At 37.3% G+C, this 19152-nt stretch overlaps 2 protein-coding genes and 1 non-coding gene across 3 annotated transcripts in view; 2 read left to right on the forward strand and 1 right to left on the reverse strand.

Moving 5' to 3' along the window:
- Window positions 1-2935, reverse strand: part of LOC134677132 (phosphatidylinositol 4-phosphate 5-kinase type-1 gamma-like) — a 69173-nt gene extending 66238 nt beyond the window's left edge. The window contains exons 1-2 of the mRNA XM_063535591.1: window positions 2641-2935; window positions 2468-2511 (exon numbers count right to left, since the gene is read on the reverse strand). Of these exons, the coding sequence (XP_063391661.1) occupies window positions 2468-2511; window positions 2641-2734 (138 nt within the window). The 5' untranslated portion in view covers window positions 2735-2935. The remainder of the gene's footprint in view (window positions 1-2467; window positions 2512-2640) is intronic.
- A 281-nt stretch (window positions 2936-3216) lies between these two features.
- The window catches only part of LOC134677140 (PC4 and SFRS1-interacting protein), a 37099-nt gene continuing 21163 nt past the window's right edge, over window positions 3217-19152 (forward strand). The window contains exons 1-6 of the mRNA XM_063535599.1: window positions 3217-3479; window positions 4113-4168; window positions 5487-5646; window positions 6229-6330; window positions 16824-16889; window positions 18483-18646. Of these exons, the coding sequence (XP_063391669.1) occupies window positions 3393-3479; window positions 4113-4168; window positions 5487-5646; window positions 6229-6330; window positions 16824-16889; window positions 18483-18646 (635 nt within the window). The 5' untranslated portion in view covers window positions 3217-3392. The remainder of the gene's footprint in view (window positions 3480-4112; window positions 4169-5486; window positions 5647-6228; window positions 6331-16823; window positions 16890-18482; window positions 18647-19152) is intronic.
- LOC134677211 (U6 spliceosomal RNA) lies at window positions 10817-10927 on the forward strand. The gene has a single exon (XR_010100013.1). It is a non-coding gene; the product is annotated as a U6 spliceosomal RNA (small nuclear RNA).

Raw genomic sequence — 19152 nt, forward strand, 5'->3', positions numbered from 1 at the left:
CGATCGGCGCGCGCCCTGTTTGACCAGGCTTCGCGTCGGCATCACGCGGCGCGGACGCGGCGCTGCGTCGCGCTCTGTGTGTGGCCAAGCCTTAAAGTATTATTGTGTTATTGAATAATTTTACGGTTTAGACTCACTTGTTTTAAGTCACTCGCGCTCGCTCGTCTAAACCGTAAAATTATTAAATGTTAGTATGTCTCACAACAGTTTAAATTCGTTTATTATTGTGATCGTTGTAAATATGCTAAAGGTGGCCACTGACGAGCCTTCCAACAGTCCAAATAGCGTGGCTGCAATCCAAAATCGGTCCGTGAATGTCAAAAACGTACAATGTTTAATATTAGGATGCCTTCCATTTGGATGAATCCATTGTAACGGCATCCATTTGGAAGGCTCGTCAGTGGCCTGCTTAAGGGCTTGTGCACAAATCACGCGAGGTATTTTCTGCTACTTTATGAAGAATCAAGGCTCGGGAACTAATTAAATTTCCAAACTGTTATCATGTACAGTCGCCATCAGATATATCGGAGCGGCCAAGGTGCTCACTAAGATCTGAACACGCCTCTATTGTCAGGGCGTTAGAGTGCGTGTTCAGATATTGTGAACACCTTGGCCGCTCCGATATATCTGATGGCGACTGTACTTGGCGCAGTACCTTTTAATTTCGGTTTCGCTCGAAAAACCGTTATATGTTAACTGGTTTTTAGGAGAATATTTCCATATAAAGTTCCCAGTTGTCATAATGTAAAAATACTGATAATATCAATGGATCATACTTGAATAATCAATGCCATTAAAAAAAAAAACCATGCATATCATAATTACTACAACAATGGAGGTGATTAAGTTATTTATATAACTATCAAGTTAATGTTTAATAAATCTTGATATTTTAAATGTTACATTAGCATACAATATAAGATATAAGCAAACATACATTGATTCAATTTCGTGCTTCGTATTTGACAGGTAAACAAAATGGAGTAGTATATCTCTATATATTTTGCGGTAACTCGGTCAGAAGTCAATTCAGTGACCACAAATCATATAGCACAGTACAGCAACATCTGTTTTGGATGTCAAACTACAGGGCACGTTTTTATCTTAGACTTTACTTCTCTATTGATATAAGCAAATGTTATTTGATGCACAATTGATAATATGAAATTATTTATCGTCATTAGGCCCACCATGCAAAATTTTCCTATTTTGTCTGGTAACCACAACAGAAGCCTTTCAAATTCAACCTTAATGGAAATAGCACCTTATTGACAAGCAACAATAAGTACCATTTTGGTTGAGAATGACACATATATACATCATATACCTAGTATTGTATAGATGAGCTATACGCGTGTCTCCGTGAGGAACAAAACATACGCAAAGCGACAATAATAAAAACATTTTTTAACTTTCCTGACAACATACCAAAAACAATATACGTAATTCGATCGGGTTATTTGTTGCCCACCATAAACCATACTAAATTTTTGGTGGGGAACAAACAAAAAGTGACACTGTGACAAGGACAAGCAATAATACCGCTTCCTCTGCTACTCCTACTGAAATTTCCATAAGTGCCCCTCCCCTGTGTCATCTCTATATTATTGTACCTCTATGCACAAATAATATTATAGCACTATAAGTGTAAGGGTATAGGCCTATACCCGGACAGGGGCCTTAACTTACTGAGACAACTTATAACTACATATTCAACCAAACGCAATCGAAAAATATTTGTAATTTAAGGAAAGAAAAAGGCGAATTAAATAAGTGTAAGGGTGAAGCTGCAAGTTTTTTTGCTTTCTCAAAGTAGCAATCTGACTCTTTTTAGTGTTCCATACAAAACTTTATTCACGGAACACTTATGGGATCACTTTGGTCTTGTATTTTTTGTAGAATTTGTAGGTATTTTTTTTTTAAGAATTAGAGAAGGTGTTTGCCAAGCAGCTCACTGAGAGATAGAGATATACTCTAATCTCTTACTCAGGATAAACGGTCTTATAGATATGTAGACAGAATTTGTAGGTACATAACAATTAAGTAATGAGTAATTTGTTGTTTGGGTATCTTCTCATAAATATGAGATCCAGCAATGTGTCACACTTCTAAGTATTACTGCACATATTGGTTCAGTATGTGAACTATGACACTTAAATATTATTTTTAATTTTCAAGATAAAACATATCATTTTAGAATAATTTGCAATTAGTGTGATGGTAATTTTATGTTACCCCCATTTGGTAAAGAGAAAATCTTTTTAATTTCATTCTGTTATCTTTGTTGTGACAGTATAAGAGTATTATAATAACAAATAGGCATTGAACTCATATTTAATAGTCGGTTAATGAAAATCGCCCTAATTATGTAGATTACTAGATACACCGCCTCACTTTCTCTCAACATCTCTCTCACTCACTTATGAATGAAAATAAACGTAACGATACAAATATATGCAATACTCACGTCGTAGGGCACCATTTTTTCAGCCAACGACACCCTGTCTCGATCTGAAAAGCAAAATACAATTCGAAATCAGGACACTGGATTCCTCACTAGATACACTAAACTGCACTGCACTTCACGAGAGCGATCGAACAGGATTAAGCAGAGTATTATTAGATTTAGAAATTATGTACCATCATCTTCCGACCCCGAAGGCTGGGCTACAATTTCCGACTTTTTTATCCCGGATTCCATCACTTCTATGTGATCCGTGTCGCCCGAAGCCATTTTTGTTCCGCTGTTACACCCCCTATTTTGAAGTCACTATAGTCAATCTTTGCACAATATAATTTATCATGGCTCACATCACACTTGCATTACTAACACAACGATTCACAGTAATTTAATTAGAAGAAATCAATTAGTTTACGCGAAAAAGCTCGCCCAGTTACATCCGTCTGACACGACCGTTCATATTTAACTGGGTTGCCGTACTGAAAAAAAACCATAGACTATAGAGTTCTTGGCATAGTGTTATTATTATTATTATTATTGGGAGCCTATAATGTCCCACTGCTGGGCAAAGGCCTCCCCCCACTTTTTCCATTGTGTTGTCAATCGATATTTACCAAAAAAAGTTGACGGTTTTTTTGCGCTAGAATTATTTTATTTTTTAACACTGGCAACTCTGATATCGGCGAACGCCATGTTTGTTTCTTTTCCGTCATTCCTTTGCCGCGGAGAGATTTTTTTAAGGTTATTTCTTATTCTTATCTTGGCGTCTGTTTTGATTCTCAAAGAAATTCATCATGTTTTTATGAAGACGCGCTCTCTGGTTACGCATTGTAGACTCAAATTGGTTTATACGTGATTGCAGATAGCGTCGTGCAGCTGTAGCTAATATTATAATCGGCTAATATATTTACCGATTGACGGCGTTGTTTTTATGAAAATGGGCAAGAAAGTAAGAGAATACAAGTCTGGCGACTTTATATTCGCCAAAGTCAAAGGATACCCAGCATGGCCGGCTCGGGTAAGTCTTTAAATCCGATTTATACATATAAATTATGGGCATAAAAACAAAAGACTGGAAATGGAGTCCCAGTGGAGTTTTAGGCGGGAAGACATGTTCATGTACGTCCCTACGCTTGGATACAGAGTTATTATGTAAATAATTATACTGCATAGCAACCTTGCTGCGTTTTGAGGCCTGCTTGGCAGTGAAAACTAGCTTTTAAATTACATAATTTGACAATAGAAGTTGGGCATTCTGTTCCAATTTTGCTAAATTATGTGCTTCTATATACCAAACTAGACACATAACTATATTTTCTCTTATTATTAGTAAGATTCTAGAGTCAGTGCAATGTTACTGATACAAAGGACTATTAGAATTTGTATTTTCCAAAGGGATTTCTGTCACTTTAGCACACAATAGTGACAGAAATCACTTTGGAAAACAACATTCTAAATTTATTTCATTAGTGACAGAAATCTCTTTGTAAAATATATAAATACACCATCAACGACATAGACAATAATACAATATTATATTAATGGTGGTTTCGTCCCATAACTGTGCAAGAACATCTCACTTTTTTATTAGTATTAAAAAAATATATGGTTACTACTTATTCCATACCAACATTCTGTTTTTTTTTTACAGGTACAAAAACAGAATGGCAAGAAGTATTTCGTATACTTCTATGGCACTGGGGAGACGTAAGTATTATCAACTATTACTGTACTGCAAGAACCTTTCCATTTTTAGAGTTCCATACATCAAAAGGAACTTGTGTATGTCTGTCTAAGCTAGAATTTGGTAGGCTTGTGTAAGCTTGTGACTCTGAGGGACAGGACCACTTTTGGGGGGTATTTTTTATTATTTATTACAGCTTTATTTATTTCAGCGAATATAATGTTTGTTTATATGTTGTTGTATTATTTGTTAATTCTTTTCACTGATCCCTATTGGGTAAAAGCCTCCTCGAGAGAAAGAAGTACTTAAAGGCGACTACCATCCAAAGTTAAAAAAGATAATAATGGACACTTGCATACTACCTTGTCTGACATATGGTTGTCAAACATGGACATACACAAATACAATAAAAAATAAAATTTCCACATGTCAGCATGCCATGGAAAGGAGTATGTTGAAGTTAAGACGAATACATAAAGTCAGAAATGAAGAGATCAGGAAAAGAACTAAACTTGTGGATGCCCTAAAACAAACACTGCGTCTAAAATGGCAATGGGCTGGTCATGTGTCAAGATATACAGACAAAAGATGGACTAAGACTGTGACTGAATGGACAGGACCACCTGGAAAAAGACATCAAGGAAGGCCACAGAAGCGCTGGTCAGACGACATAGTTCAAATAGTTGGAAAAACAGGAATAAATTGGATGAAATTAGCTACAGATAGAGAACAATGGAAGGGACTCGAGGAGGCTTTTTGGGGGGTATATGAAACAATATCATGTTATTATAGTGTTTCATGTAGAGATGCCCCCAATAGTGAATTTGGCCGAATACCGAATATTCGGCATGAAATGCGAACATTTTGAGTCTCAATTATTATGAAAACTGTTCGTCAACAAATCACAATGTTTGCTAACATATTCTATTTTTATGTTGAACAGAATGAATTAATGTAGTTAGAGTCAATCAAATCTGACCCATGATAAAAATAAAATCTTCTGTAATCAACAAATGCTCAAAAACGTACCATGGTATTTAACTAACTTTCCAAGAATACATTACATACCTAGTTTTTGGCATATTTGTGGCATCCCTAGTTTCATGTTATATAAATCCCACCAAAAACATTTTCATGTAAAATGTTGCCAAGATGCCATACGGCTCGTACTTTCAAAAAGTTATCAGATCAAGCCAAGCTTCTAACTCTTCAAGCCCTACTTCACAAACTCTACACCTTAGTCAAAACATGTGGCTTTGCCGTTTCGTTACTACAAGAACTTTTATATAATAAAAAATAATGTTTTATGTTTTTTTTTAAATTATTTTTTTATAATTCCAGCGCTAACCTGCCTCCGAACATGATATTCGACTATGCCGAGAACAAGGACAAGTTCCTGAACAAGTCCGTGAAGCGCAAGGACTTCAACGACGGCGTGAAGCAGATTGAGCACGACTTTGCCAATAATGTGCCTTTGGAAGAAGTCATCGGAGCGTTGGCGGTAAGACATCTTGGTGGTCTTCCATTACATCAAGCTCCTGAACAAGTCGGTGAACCATTAGGACTTCAATGCCTTCGGAGGAAGTTATCGGGGCTTTGGCGGTAAGACATCTTGGTCACAGGGCGGACAGGACACGCCATACATCAAGAATTTGCGTTTATACGTGTGCGCGGCACGTCTGTACACGCGTCATTGTGTATGTGTGGGTAAGTCCCTTTACTGAGAGGACGCCAGAAGTCCGCCAGATTCATGTCGCGGGGCGAGGTAATGCGAGTCGGGGCGTGGTGCGTGGCCGTTCTGTATGATAACACTATTAGTTATTTCTGTGATCTACAAGATGTCTGTGAACTCAACCATCCTATCCTCGTGCCGCCCACCATACAAAATTATAGCCAAGGAAGTTAGAATCGTATTGTATTTTCAATTAGGTTGAAATTCATTTGTTCGAAAAATTTTCGAGGCAAATGAAATGCTACCTACTATGTTTTTAATTAATGTTGACATTCCATCGATACTAAGTGTACATCTTAATGTACATTGGGCGGCACGAGGCTATTATAATGTGTAACCTTTATCTTATAGGCGGCGGAACCAGCGCCCGCCGACGACAGCATGAATGAGACGGCCAACGACACCGCTGACTCGGCTATTGACACCACTGCTGCCGATGAGACCATGGACGAGGTGAGTGGTTCAAAAAACTCGACGTCAAAGATATGTTTACATTTTTCGCCTTATTACAAAGGAGTAAAGTGCAAAAGTGGAAACATATTTTTGACGTCGACTGCAGCTAACTAGCGCTGCATCTTTTTTCACTACACTGCAAAACGTAATTCAAGACCAAAAAAGTAAGACAATGTTGACACTTTTTACTAGCGCGTTTTGTATTTGTGTCATTAAAATAAAGAAATAAAAGTACATTTTTAAATCGTAGGAGTAAAATTACTAATAAATAAACTATCTTAGCGTGATTATTTATCAAAAGGAATATATTATTTTACAAACAAATTATTGCAGTGGCAACATTGTCTTACTTTTTTTGGAATTTAATTACGATTTTCAGTCTAAGGACTAAGGTCTTTTTTCGCTAGAACAGGATTTCATGTCTCTAAATCATACTTTCTAAGACTATAAGTGTGAAGCGCTGAAATCCTTACATTAACTTAGTTCATAGCCAAAGTCAGCATTTTAGAGACGAGTGCTGATTTGTCGAGAGTTCTCACATTTTAGCCCAAGAAAGATACAATCGGCTAGTATGGCGGAATGGAAATAATTAGTAATAGCTGAAGTATTCGGTGTATGGGACAGACAATAAATCTAGTGATTACGTCGACACATAATCCAAATAAATATATTACATTTAGGTATTTAAAAAAAAATGTAAAAATATAAAAAATCACAGAAAATTTGTAAAAAATATTAATAACATTTTTTAAATTAATACTCATAGAGAAATATTTGATTTATAACATTAAGCATGAATCACACAAAAAATAATTATGTATCCTACATTTAAAGTAAGTAACCTACGGTTATTATTAAATTCAGTATATTTCCGTCCTCAAAAATGGTAATAGGCTATTTTTTCTCTAATTATTTCCAAATTATAATAAGTACAAGCGTTGCAATTTAATCGTACACTAAATAATACCGTATGGTGGGTTTTATGGGGTTGTGCTTTAATTTCCTGGTTAAAAATGGTAATAGATCAATATCATATGGGATTTTCGTTATGAGTTCTCGATCGTCGAATACTGTAAAAATCGGCTTGAAATATGATTCATAACACAAAAAACCATCAAAAACGTTATCGTTGCTTTAAAATTGCCGCGCACGAGCCAGCGAGCTAACGCGATTGGTCGTTGCATGGAGCGGGCGGCGGAACGATGAAACTTCCCCCCGCCCCGAGCGCGAATATTTAAAAAAGTATTTAGTATATTTACTATTTACTCGGTCAAGACATATGTACCAGTGAAATTAAAAAATATGGGAGACTAGATTCGAACTACTTATCAGCTTTAATCTGGGCAAGAGTGCTGTAAATAAGAAAGTAAATTTTATATAATTGCAGGCTTTCCGTCTTTGCGTGCGCGTTAAATTTAATACAATAATAGGCCAATTATATTGGGCTATTATACCCAAACACACATAATTTGATAGCAGAAAAAGACGCGAAATTAAAATTTTCTTAGGGATTTCAAATCTTCGCGCCTATAAGTTTAAACCATTTAAGGTTTCAATAGCGGTCATTTAAGTACCACCCCTCACCACTAAAATGTAATTATCAAAAACGACAGTTGCTAATGTTCCCCAAAGTAAGCATTTCTAGTTATTGCTGCAATACAGTGGTACCGGGCACCTTACGACGCAAGGCCGAGCAGGAATCGCAAACCTTAAAATATTTGCACTAATTAATTGAGTTAGGATTTTGTTAGTACTCTTTAATTGAATAGCAAAAAATATAAGTTAAGTATTAGAAATACCGTTTTTACTCGATTTTTCACTAAGTAATTATTGTTAAACTTATTTTTACCGTGTGGTGTCGGTTAAAATTTCACTAAGTAACATCATTTATTTTGGCGACTAGGGCAATAAAAGTCGACACCATAACCAACAAATTAACAAACAACAAAAATTTGCAGTAATATTCCAAAACTCGACTGAACGCAAGCGCACCCGAACATGGAATGACTGACTAAAATGGCGGACCAAGTGTGCCACTCCCCTGACTCAGAGTCCTGTCATAAAACGTAAGGCCGTGGTATTCGTCAGGGGGTAGCTGAGCGGCGAGCGGTGAATGCAGGTAGCAATAAGGTCCTCAGTTAATGTTTTTATAATTTGAAATGACTTCGTTTCCAATGTAGAAATAATCAAACAGACTTTAGAAGCATTTAATATTTTATTTGTGGCCGTATAAATTATGTTTTGTAAATTAACTACAATTGTTCATATTTGTGGATAAAACAATATACATATATTTACTATATAATTCATACTAAATTAACATTAAATAAATACATTATTTTTGACATAAAAATACATTGCGCGTATTTAGCTACTTAGCAAGCACTTTGTTTGATTACGATACCTGCAAGCAAGTAGTAAGTCTATGGCTCCATCCTATCCTGTACCACGATATACAAGCGATAACATTTTTGCGACAGTTTTGTATAGATAATGGGTTTGTCGCTAGAAAATTACGATATCGAGATAAAAGTCAGGTCTATGAGGGCTATTGAAACCTTAAATGGTTTTTACATACATGTTTTAAATTTGCCGCGCTTTTTCAAGTCATGCTGATTCACTATAGAATAGTAATCGAATTGGTTCAGATTTAACGTTCAATGCATATATTGCATATAAATAACATAATTTTGGACTAAGTACATACCTACATGACATCAGGCTATGGTTTGGCGCACCGTGTTACGCGCGCGCGCTAATGTGTTACGGCTGTTAAGTGGAGTCCAGACGGGATGATCAAATCGACCGATTTGATCAGAAATGAAATTGGGGTCAATCTCCAAATTAAGCAACAATTATAAACAACTGTACCGATATTTGGAACCTCAGAATAATATTGAGAGTAGAGATGCACCGGATAGTGACATTAGTGACCCACTATCCGGCCGAATACCGGATATTAACTTTGCTAGATTTCAGAGTAAACAAATTGGATTTAAGAAACAGTCACGGTCATATTGTACTTACTCGTTTATTATTTCAAAACAATTTAAAAATCCACATCCACTCACTTGCACGCGTAGGTACCTACTCATTTCGAACATAGAAATGAGTCCGCGCCAACGTTCACCACGAAACAGGTTAAAACCTGCACAATGCGCACCTAAAAACCGAAATGTAGGTATTATTCCGCCGGCCGATGGTCAGGCCGAATACCCGGTATCCGACCAAACAACTATCCATTGCATCTCAAATTGAGAGTGGCAACACTGTCGTAGGTCGTATTGCTCCTTTCTAGCATATACGTCCCTCGCTCCTACACTCCCACCACACACGCAGGTTGCTTTGTCAGTTATTCAAGGCAAATTTTCAAGTCATTGGCTTGCTGTTATTCCATCTAGAAGGTCGTGAAGCTAAATTACTGGTGAGTTTTTGAATTTGTACCTCAGTTTAGCTGACTATATTGAAATAGTTATTTATTTTACAAGGGGGCAAAGTTATTGTTTAACCGCTCGTGCTAATATTGCGAGTATCAATATTCGAAACATGGAATCTTGAGCGTTGCGAGGGTTTCAAAGCACGAGGGTTAAACAAAATTTGCCCCAATTGAAACACAAAATCTTTCACTACATCAACCTGAATCAAATATTAAATGTAATAATCAAATACAAATGAATGTTATTAAATATTTATCATCCAAAATCATGATTTAAAAGTCAATTCTACCAGCAAACATAACAAAACAACTCAAAATTTGCATTTGATTACTTTGCCTCACTTGTGATTAAAATGTAAGTTTGCTCTTAGTTTTTGAAGTGCAAAGTAAGCCTTTCCGAGCTGGTGTGGTGAAAAACAGTTTCTAACGGCTTATGCCATGATATGACGTGAAAGTGTTTTCAAAGGCTGCCTGCGTGCACCGTGGCTATGCCAATGAAAATACTGAAGTACATATCTTTAAAAACACATCGAGTTAGTAAAGCGTGCACGTGTTACCATTACATACTACATGAAGTCTCTTCTGAGTCTTGTTAGTTTAAATCTTTCTGTGTGCATAATAAGGTTTGAAATTTGAATACTTAAATGGTGAATGGCATACCCTTCAGTTTTCAAGTGATTTGTGTTTTCGAATACGAATGGTACGGCTAGTTAATACGCGTTACGTAGAACCTACGTATTAAGGTAGACTATGATATGGCGAGCAGGCTTCATCTGTCTAAGTATCTATCAGCAATTTGTCTTTTTATCCCGTTCAGGGTTAGTATAATATAGCAGAATGTGACATCCTGCGGATAAAGGTACCTTATGGCGATTGGCGCTTACGCTATTATTAACGCCGCTCCAATATTATTGCAACGCTATGCGGCATAAGCGCCAGCCGCCATAAGGTACCTTTATCGCGGGACGTCACAAATAAACTTTTAGTAATAAAAGTGCTGATAAAAAGAGATACAAGGTAACGAACAAACCTACATCCCATTGTGGGTTAGTACTTCGGCAATTCATAATTCATATACTTAAATTTGACTAGAAACAGAGAGAGATTAGCATGGCTCTGCGCAAGAATGACATACGAAATCGTGAAATATTTCACTCTTTATCTACCTACTTATTTCTTTCCAACTAGATGTTTGATTTTGAATAAAATATTGGTAAAAATGTAGGTAGGTACTTAAATAAATAATTTAGCAGGTACTTACTTACCTATAGCTTAAAAGATTAAGGAAAAGAACTTTTGCATGTAGTTGTTATTTTGGATTTAATTACACTTCACATATATATAATTTTTTATCTAAGTCTTTATTTAACATCTATAAAAATATGATCAAATTTTTAGGTAGGATATCCACAACGCAGGCTTCGTCAGGTGGTCACAAATGCAAATCATATATATAAAATCGAAAAACCAGAACGAGATAAAAAACGAGGGAAGAAGAGAGATGGCACCTTACAAATTTCTATAAAAGTTTTTGACACGTTTCACGAATAAGACGCACGTATGATAAGAAAAAGCTGTTCTAATCTATTATCTAAATATGAGAATATAACTAGAGCATAAAAACTATCGCTTTCGATGCGTATTTAAGTTACAATAAGCAAAAGAAATTTTCATAACATTCTTCATTTTACGACTATCGGCCATTTTCGGAAACTCTGTTGGTTTCGTTTCGATCTTCAAATAACCAAAATTATGTTTGTTATGTTGGTATGCAGTGATTTCGGCTTTTTTTACTCGAAGTAAAATAAAAAGTGCTGTCAATGTCAACCTTCGTAGCCCCCATACGAATGACTTCTGTCATATTACTAATAATTTGCATTTCGTTGTTTTAAATTTATTTTCGAGTTATATTATTCAGATGACTTTTATGGCTTCGGCAACCATTGCCATTCGTCCGGGGTACGGGCTGCCGAGAAAGCCCAAAAATAAAAAGTTGATACGTTAATATGAAGTCCATCAGTTCAAGGGATGACTTTAGAGATATAATCAATTCGGGAATTGTTTTCTCGCGTAATAAGATACGACTCGACCAGGTAAGATTTTTCTTCTTGCTGAAAGTCACCATCAGATATATCGGAGCGGATGAGGTATTCACAAATATCTGAACCATGTAAATTATGTATAATGTAATCAAAGTGTATGTTCAGATATTTTTGAGCGACCTTGGTGGCTACGATATATATCTAATGGCGACTACACATTCATAAAGCAAATGTACAGTCAGTATGAAATAGATAGTGACGGCTAAAGTAGCCAAATATATCGTAATATAACTTTGTTGCCATAGAAATAATAAAAATGTGTTCCGATATATTTGGCGATATATTTGGGTATTGGAGAGACCAAAGCGGCTGAGCTTCCGTGGCTCGGACACAAAGAGAATGGGAGAGGATCGTGCCGAGAGCGTACTTGGGACAACGAAGTGGGAGACAGCCGATGGACGTCCTAGGTACCGCTGAAACGACGTAGTTGCTCTAGACCTGCCCAACCTCCGCCATGCTGACTGGCGAGAGCTATCGCAAGACCGAGAAACATGGCGTGATCTGGAGTCGGAGGCCAGGACTCACTTTGGGTCGTTGCATCACCGTAGCCGTAGTAAGTAATGTTAATATCCAGAAAGGGAAATGGGGACTACGTTTGTATGAAAAGGCGATTATCGATTTATGGGCGGTGATCGTCCATATTATTCTTAAGGCGGAAATTAATCTAATGAACGTTTTGGAACTAGGCTTATAAAAATAAAGAATAATTTTATGTTGAAACAAGTTGTTATAAATGTGACGTCCCACAGGTAAACGTACCTTATGGTGGTTGGCGCTTACGCTATTATTCGTTAATAATAGCATCGCTCCAATATTATTGCGGCGCTATGCGACGTAATCGGCAGCCGCCATAAAGTACCTTTTGCCGTGGAACGTCACAAATACCTACGTAGATGAAAAGATACAATCTTGCCTTTTATTCATCAAATCACATCATTTTTTGAGAAATTTGCGAATTAAGTTATCCAAGTAACGACTACAATTAAATAAGAAATGGGATATCACAGTTATAAACTGGCAAGGTTGCATATATATCCAACCCTGTCTGACTGTGTTATTAATTATTATGTACATAGTAATGTCGGCAGTTAAATAAACATAAGATAAACTCTATATTTCATTTACGCGAGCGGAGCCGCGGGCCCGTCTAGTTTATAGATATGTGTATATTATATATTTCGTCGTCTAGTACCCACAACACAAGCCTTATTTATTTATTTTTATTTTAATCTTTATTGCACAATACATGAAGGTACAAATGGCGGACTTAATGCCTTAAGGCATTCTCTACCAGTCAACCAATGGGTCAAACCAGAAAGATTAAGTAGGTGCAGTGTCTTTAAAGTAAAAGAATTTGTAAACAAGACTCTATATGAATATAAACTATGTTGATAAACTTACACATATACTTAATACAAATAGACTTACATACATAATATACATAATTATATACCTTGTGTGAATCATTAAGTTGACGAAGAAGAGAGTTTGTCAAGGAAATATTGAGCTTACTGTGGGACTAGGTCAGTCTGTGTAAAATTGTCCTATAGTATTTATTTATTTATTTAATGGCATATATACCTATGTTAATTATACAAAATGTACCTATCAAATTGTATACTTTACTAAATATCTCTCTCCTCATTGGTGTTACAATAAAGGGTGTACTACATTTATAATATAATTATATTACATACACATAATAAGTATATCATAGGATATGTATAATCACATTGGTTTGGCGTCTTCCCACCACCAGGCGATAACAAACATGCTTCAATATTATTCTTAGGTTCCGAATATCGGTACAGCTGTTTAATGACAGCGTTTACACAAAAATAAAACGCTAATTAAATAACTTACCATATTCGGAACTACAGATGCAACGGATAGTTGTTTGGCCGCATACAGGATACCGGATATACGGCCTGACCATAGGCCGAATATTCGGTATTCGGGCGCCGAATATTCGGCCGGCGGAAATATACCTACATTCCGATTTTTCAGGTGAGCATTGTGGAAGTTTTGCCCTGTTTCGTAATGAACTTTTGCACGGACTCATATAGGTCTATCACTACGAAATTAGTGCGCGAGCTAGTGAATGGAACGTTTAAATTGTTTTAAAATAATAATCGAGTACGATTATATTCCGATATCAAGCATAGTTACTATCCGGTATCCGGCCGGATATTAAAATAAGGGCGAGATAGCATACCGGATAATAACCGAATATCCGGTGCATCTCTATTCGGAACCTAAAGTTTTAATCCTGCATGGTGCACATATGTATAATTTTGAGACAATGACTTGAAAATTTATCTTGTATAACTGACAAAGCAACCTGCCTGTGTGGTAGGAGTGTGGGGGAGAGAGGGACGTATATGCTAGAAAAAGACAATACGACCTAGGGGCTGTCCATAAATGACGTCATCTATTTTTGACGATTTTTGCCCCCTGCCCCAAATTTGAAATGACGTAATTTATGAATAGCCTCCTGTGACAGTGTTGCCACTCTCAATATTGTTCTTAGGTTCCGAATATGGTAAGTTATGTAATTAGCGTTTTATTTTTGTGTAAAACGTTGTCATTTTAAAGCCGTACTTTTGGCCTTATTACAAAGGAATAAGGTGCAAAAGTGTAAACATATCTTTGGCGTCGACTATTATTATACTATGTTATACTTATTAAGCCTCCTCCACACTCGTGCGCGAATCGCGGCGTGAAGCCGCGAACGCGAGTGTGGCGTCGATTTTCGCAGACAGCGAGAGGGGGCTTTCTGAAACTTAGGAACGTAAACTAGTTATGAATAGAAAGAGCACGAAATAGTCAATATAATACGTTTGTTGAAAAAAAAAGTCTACAGACGCTTAGGCGCGAAAGGTTATTGTCTCATAGAAAATTTGAATTTCGCGCCTTTTTCTACTGACAAAGTTGTTGGATAGACTTTAATATAAAATTAAAGAGTGGGCCTACACACTTCGCTGTGACAGAATGTGAAAGTGTCACCAAAACTGTCAAATGACTACGATAATAAGTATTCCTTTTATAATGCCACTCCACACTATGCCATTCTGAAATTAAATAAGAACGATAGTCATGCGAAATTTTTATTTTTGTAGTGGGTCATAACGTTGACGACTGACGTGTATAATTTGAACATCAACCAATATTAAAATAATGTTGGAAATTATATCAGTTATTTTTAATTAGCTATCATTCACGCGCGCGTTCATTTCGCTCAGACTTGGCCGCACAAATATTTGGTGCGAGCGGGACGCCCGCGCACGTTCGAATTGGCCTGTCACTTGTAGCAACTTGTAGTTAAGTACATACTTACCTACATACTATCCACGCGTCCTTGGCACGAACTCCCGCCACCGCCCGCATTGAAACTGTACCCGCGCGCCGCAAGGAAATGTAATCCTTAGCATTAGCGCACAGAGTTCAAATTTGGTAGTTTCATTTAGCGAATTTGTTAAATTGCTCTTATTTATTACATTGACCATGTTTTAGTGTGATTATGTATTGAATATCACTTTGAACGTTATCAGAACAAAGTCTGCTAGAAATTATATCTATAACCATTTTTTCTAGCACGTTTAAGGCGTAAATATATATAAAAGTGATACAAATAATATTGATGTTGGATTCTCGGATAAATAGCTTAATGAAGTAGTTTTATGGTAATTAAATCAAAGACTTAATTATAACTTTTTTTTTGTATCAAGTTACGACGTATATCCGTGAGGTCCCGCAATTTATTGAATTAGTTATTTTTCGTGTAAATATTTTGACCGATTCCATTGTCGACTCATTATATATATTATTTTCGTCACGTTTACGAACTAAAAATACTATTACTATTTTTAACAAACAAGAACGGCTCTTTTTTTAAACTATTTTTTTTTACCTACTTCCGGAGGGAAAGTTGGTTGGATTCGAAAATAAAGTATCTTAAAATGATCTAAAGAACAGGAATAAAAAAAAAATTGCCTATTACTAATTAATGTTTAACGTAAGCGTATCTTTCTTGGGCTATTTATAAATTCTTTCCTGGCAATATCCCGGCATTTAGCTATGGCTCATGGGAGCCTGGGGTCCGCTTGACAACTAAACCCAAGAATTGACGTAGCCACCAGTTTTTACGAAACCGACTGCCATCTGACCTCCCAACCCAGAGGGTAAACTAGGCCTTATTGAGAATAGTCCGGTTTCCTCACGATGTTTTCTTTCACCGATAGTGACTGCTAAATATCAAATGATATTTCGTACATAAGTTCAGGAAAACTCATTGGTACGAGCCGGGGCTTGAACCCGCGACCTCCGGATTGCAAGTCACACGCTCTTACCGCTAGGCCACCAGCGCTTAAAATGCCAAATTTTATATGTGTAAAGCCGACCACTGACTAACAGGCCGCCGGACGATATCGGCCTGTCAGTTAGAACAAAAATATGACAGTTCCGAACAACTGACCAGCCGATATCGCCCGGCGGACTGTTAGTCAGTGGTCGGCTTAATCGGTCCAGCGGCGTGTAGAAATAAAATAACAGACAGACAGACAGAATTATATAATTACTTTTGTATTTAATTTATTGTAATTGATGCATGGAGCATGTATAGTATTCCGTGTTGGTGTTATTTAAATAGGTATTTTGGCTTGACCCCTAAATGGTTATGATTAAGTTTATCTAAAAAAACGCCCATCCTAAGGGCCACTTACACCATTCATTAACCCGGGGTTAACCGGTTAAACCTGAAGTTATCATGGTTACCAGTACAATTTGACCCAGGGTTAACGGTATAACCGGTTAACCCCGGGTTAGTGGGATACTGCAAGTGGCTAAGGATGCTAAAAAACCGGAACTATAGTGGTACAGTAGTTTAACGTAATCTTTGACAGTGTTTCCCGTGCTTTTTGTTTTCGCTTGTAGTTTTTGTATAATTTTGTTTTTAGACTGCGAACGACGCGCCCGTGGAGGACTCGGACGATGCAGGCGCGTTGGTCATAGACGAGGGAAAGGTGATGCTTCTTTTTGTTTTTTGCTCTTTGCATTTTTTGCTTTAAATTCTGAACTACTTAAAAAAAACTGTTTTTAAGCAGTTCAGACTTTAAATTTCATATTAATGTTAGAAGTAGGTACAGTCAATACTGTCAGAAGTCAGTTACAATCTCTATATTTGGAGATTACCCATGGTATAATAATATACACCGCTTGGTACTCTCTTCCCGTCTTTTCTAGGTCACCTGACTGACACAAGCCTACGTCATCATGCGACAGCGCTATATGATAATATGCGATAGCGCTATATATAGCGGCCATGTTATTGTGACGTAGGCTTGTGTCACTCTGGGAAGAGAAGACCATGTTTTATTAGACTATGGAGATTATCTTAACTATACTCTGTATCTTTAGGTATTTAAATAAAAGTAAACAAAATCTACCCTCAAATGGCTCCTTAAGCCAGTTGAGGGTAGATGAAAACATTACACGATCAAATAATGTAGGTTAAAGTCAGATCGTTCAGTGACAGAAGGCGGTTTTGTATTTGGTTGGTTAACCAATAAATGTTATTAAACTACCCGAAAATTTACAAATTATTTATGTGTACACATAAATAATTACATACATTGACATATGTTTAGCCTGAATAATATGTACCTATTGTTTTGTTTTCGGTATTTAGTGCTTTCAATTAGTTGTAACATTAATTAATGTTAATCAGTGATTTCTTAAGTGTCCTCTTTACTTAGCTGGGTATATCTCTTCTACGAAAACCAAAGTACGTAGTAGTATTAGTAAATTAGTTTTTGTTATTTTATAAAACCGCTAGTTTAATGCTAATTAAAGTTTGCATCAATGACGTGGACGACACTCGGTGGCGTAGCTAGGCATGGGCAAACGGGGCCTTTGCCCTCGGCCTCGCACTTAGGGGGGCCTCGCAAAGCCAACCTTTTTATTACATTGGGAAAACACATTAAAAAGGGCCTCGCAGATGTCGTTTTCGCCCATGCCTAGATTGGATCACGCTACGACACTCATGACAGTCAAAAAGAATAAATAGTATAGAGGGGTCCTGTCATTGTAAATTTTGTAGTCACAGTAAATTTACTGCCATCTATCGACACATGACTAAAACTCAAAATGAAAACGTATAAAACTATCAAAAAAATTTATATATATGGATAAATGATTTTATTATTTTTATATCATTTTGATCCATGTTCATTCACTAATATCTATGTGTTAAAATTATTTAATATGAAACGGTGTTCACGCCATCTAGCCGAGTATAGGCTAAAGGTGTGTGCGGATCTATCCGAGAATGACTTTTTCTTGATTTCCGAGGCACGTTTTTTCCTTAGACTTTATTCATCTTATACGAAGTTACATATGTCTTTGTGACAGTGAACCAGTGGTGGGGCTTCCATAGACTTCATTTCCCACCACCTTACCAATAACTCCATTTTAAAGTATGTCTCGAAAAAATTAATTGCACAAGGCAAAGCCGAACGCGTTTTTCAATGAACACCTGCTATTTTTACAAAAACACTCACATAATTATATGAAATTAACAATAATTTCATATAAACTAAAACTATCTGTTTGTCTAGCAGAAAGGCCGAAAGTCCTCCGCGAAGCCAGCGGCGACGCCCAAAGCTAAAGAACCCAAGACCCCGCGCGGACGCCCCAAGAAGGAGGAAAAGGAGGATGACGAAGAGAAGAAAGATGAGGAGATTGTTAGCAGGAGCGGCAGGAAGATCAAACCTGGGAAGAGGTTAGTAATTACACTCCATATTTTATAGCAGAGAGGCCGAAAGTCAACCGCGAGACCAATAGCGACGCGCAAAGCCACGAAAGAGGCCAAGGACGATGAGGAGATTGTTAGTAGAAGAGGCAGGAAGAGACTCGTTTGTTTACACCTTTGTGACACCTTAGCCCAGGGGTCTTCAAACTTTTTGACCTGAGGGCCATACTGCGCCTCAAAATTTTCGCGCGGGCCACCGTCGGCGCCGAGGGGGAGGAGGGGTGTATCTGGTTGCTGCTGTTAGGGCTGAGCCTGGCTCCCGCGGGCCGGATTGGAACGCTTCGCGGGCCGGGGTTTAGAGAGCCCTGCCTTAGCCAATGGACTGGTCGGCTTGAAATTGGCTCCAGGAAATCAAAAGACACAAAGTCACAGTCTATTAAACAATACAGTCATCCGACGAAGCCGTCTAGACAGGGCAATGAGGGCCATCATGCGGGGTGCGAGGGGTGGGCGCGCACCCGAGCTGCATACATCGC

This window comes from Cydia fagiglandana, chromosome 25 (genome assembly GCF_963556715.1).
Source record: "Cydia fagiglandana chromosome 25, ilCydFagi1.1, whole genome shotgun sequence".
Classification (NCBI taxonomy): Eukaryota; Metazoa; Arthropoda; class Insecta; order Lepidoptera; family Tortricidae; genus Cydia; species Cydia fagiglandana.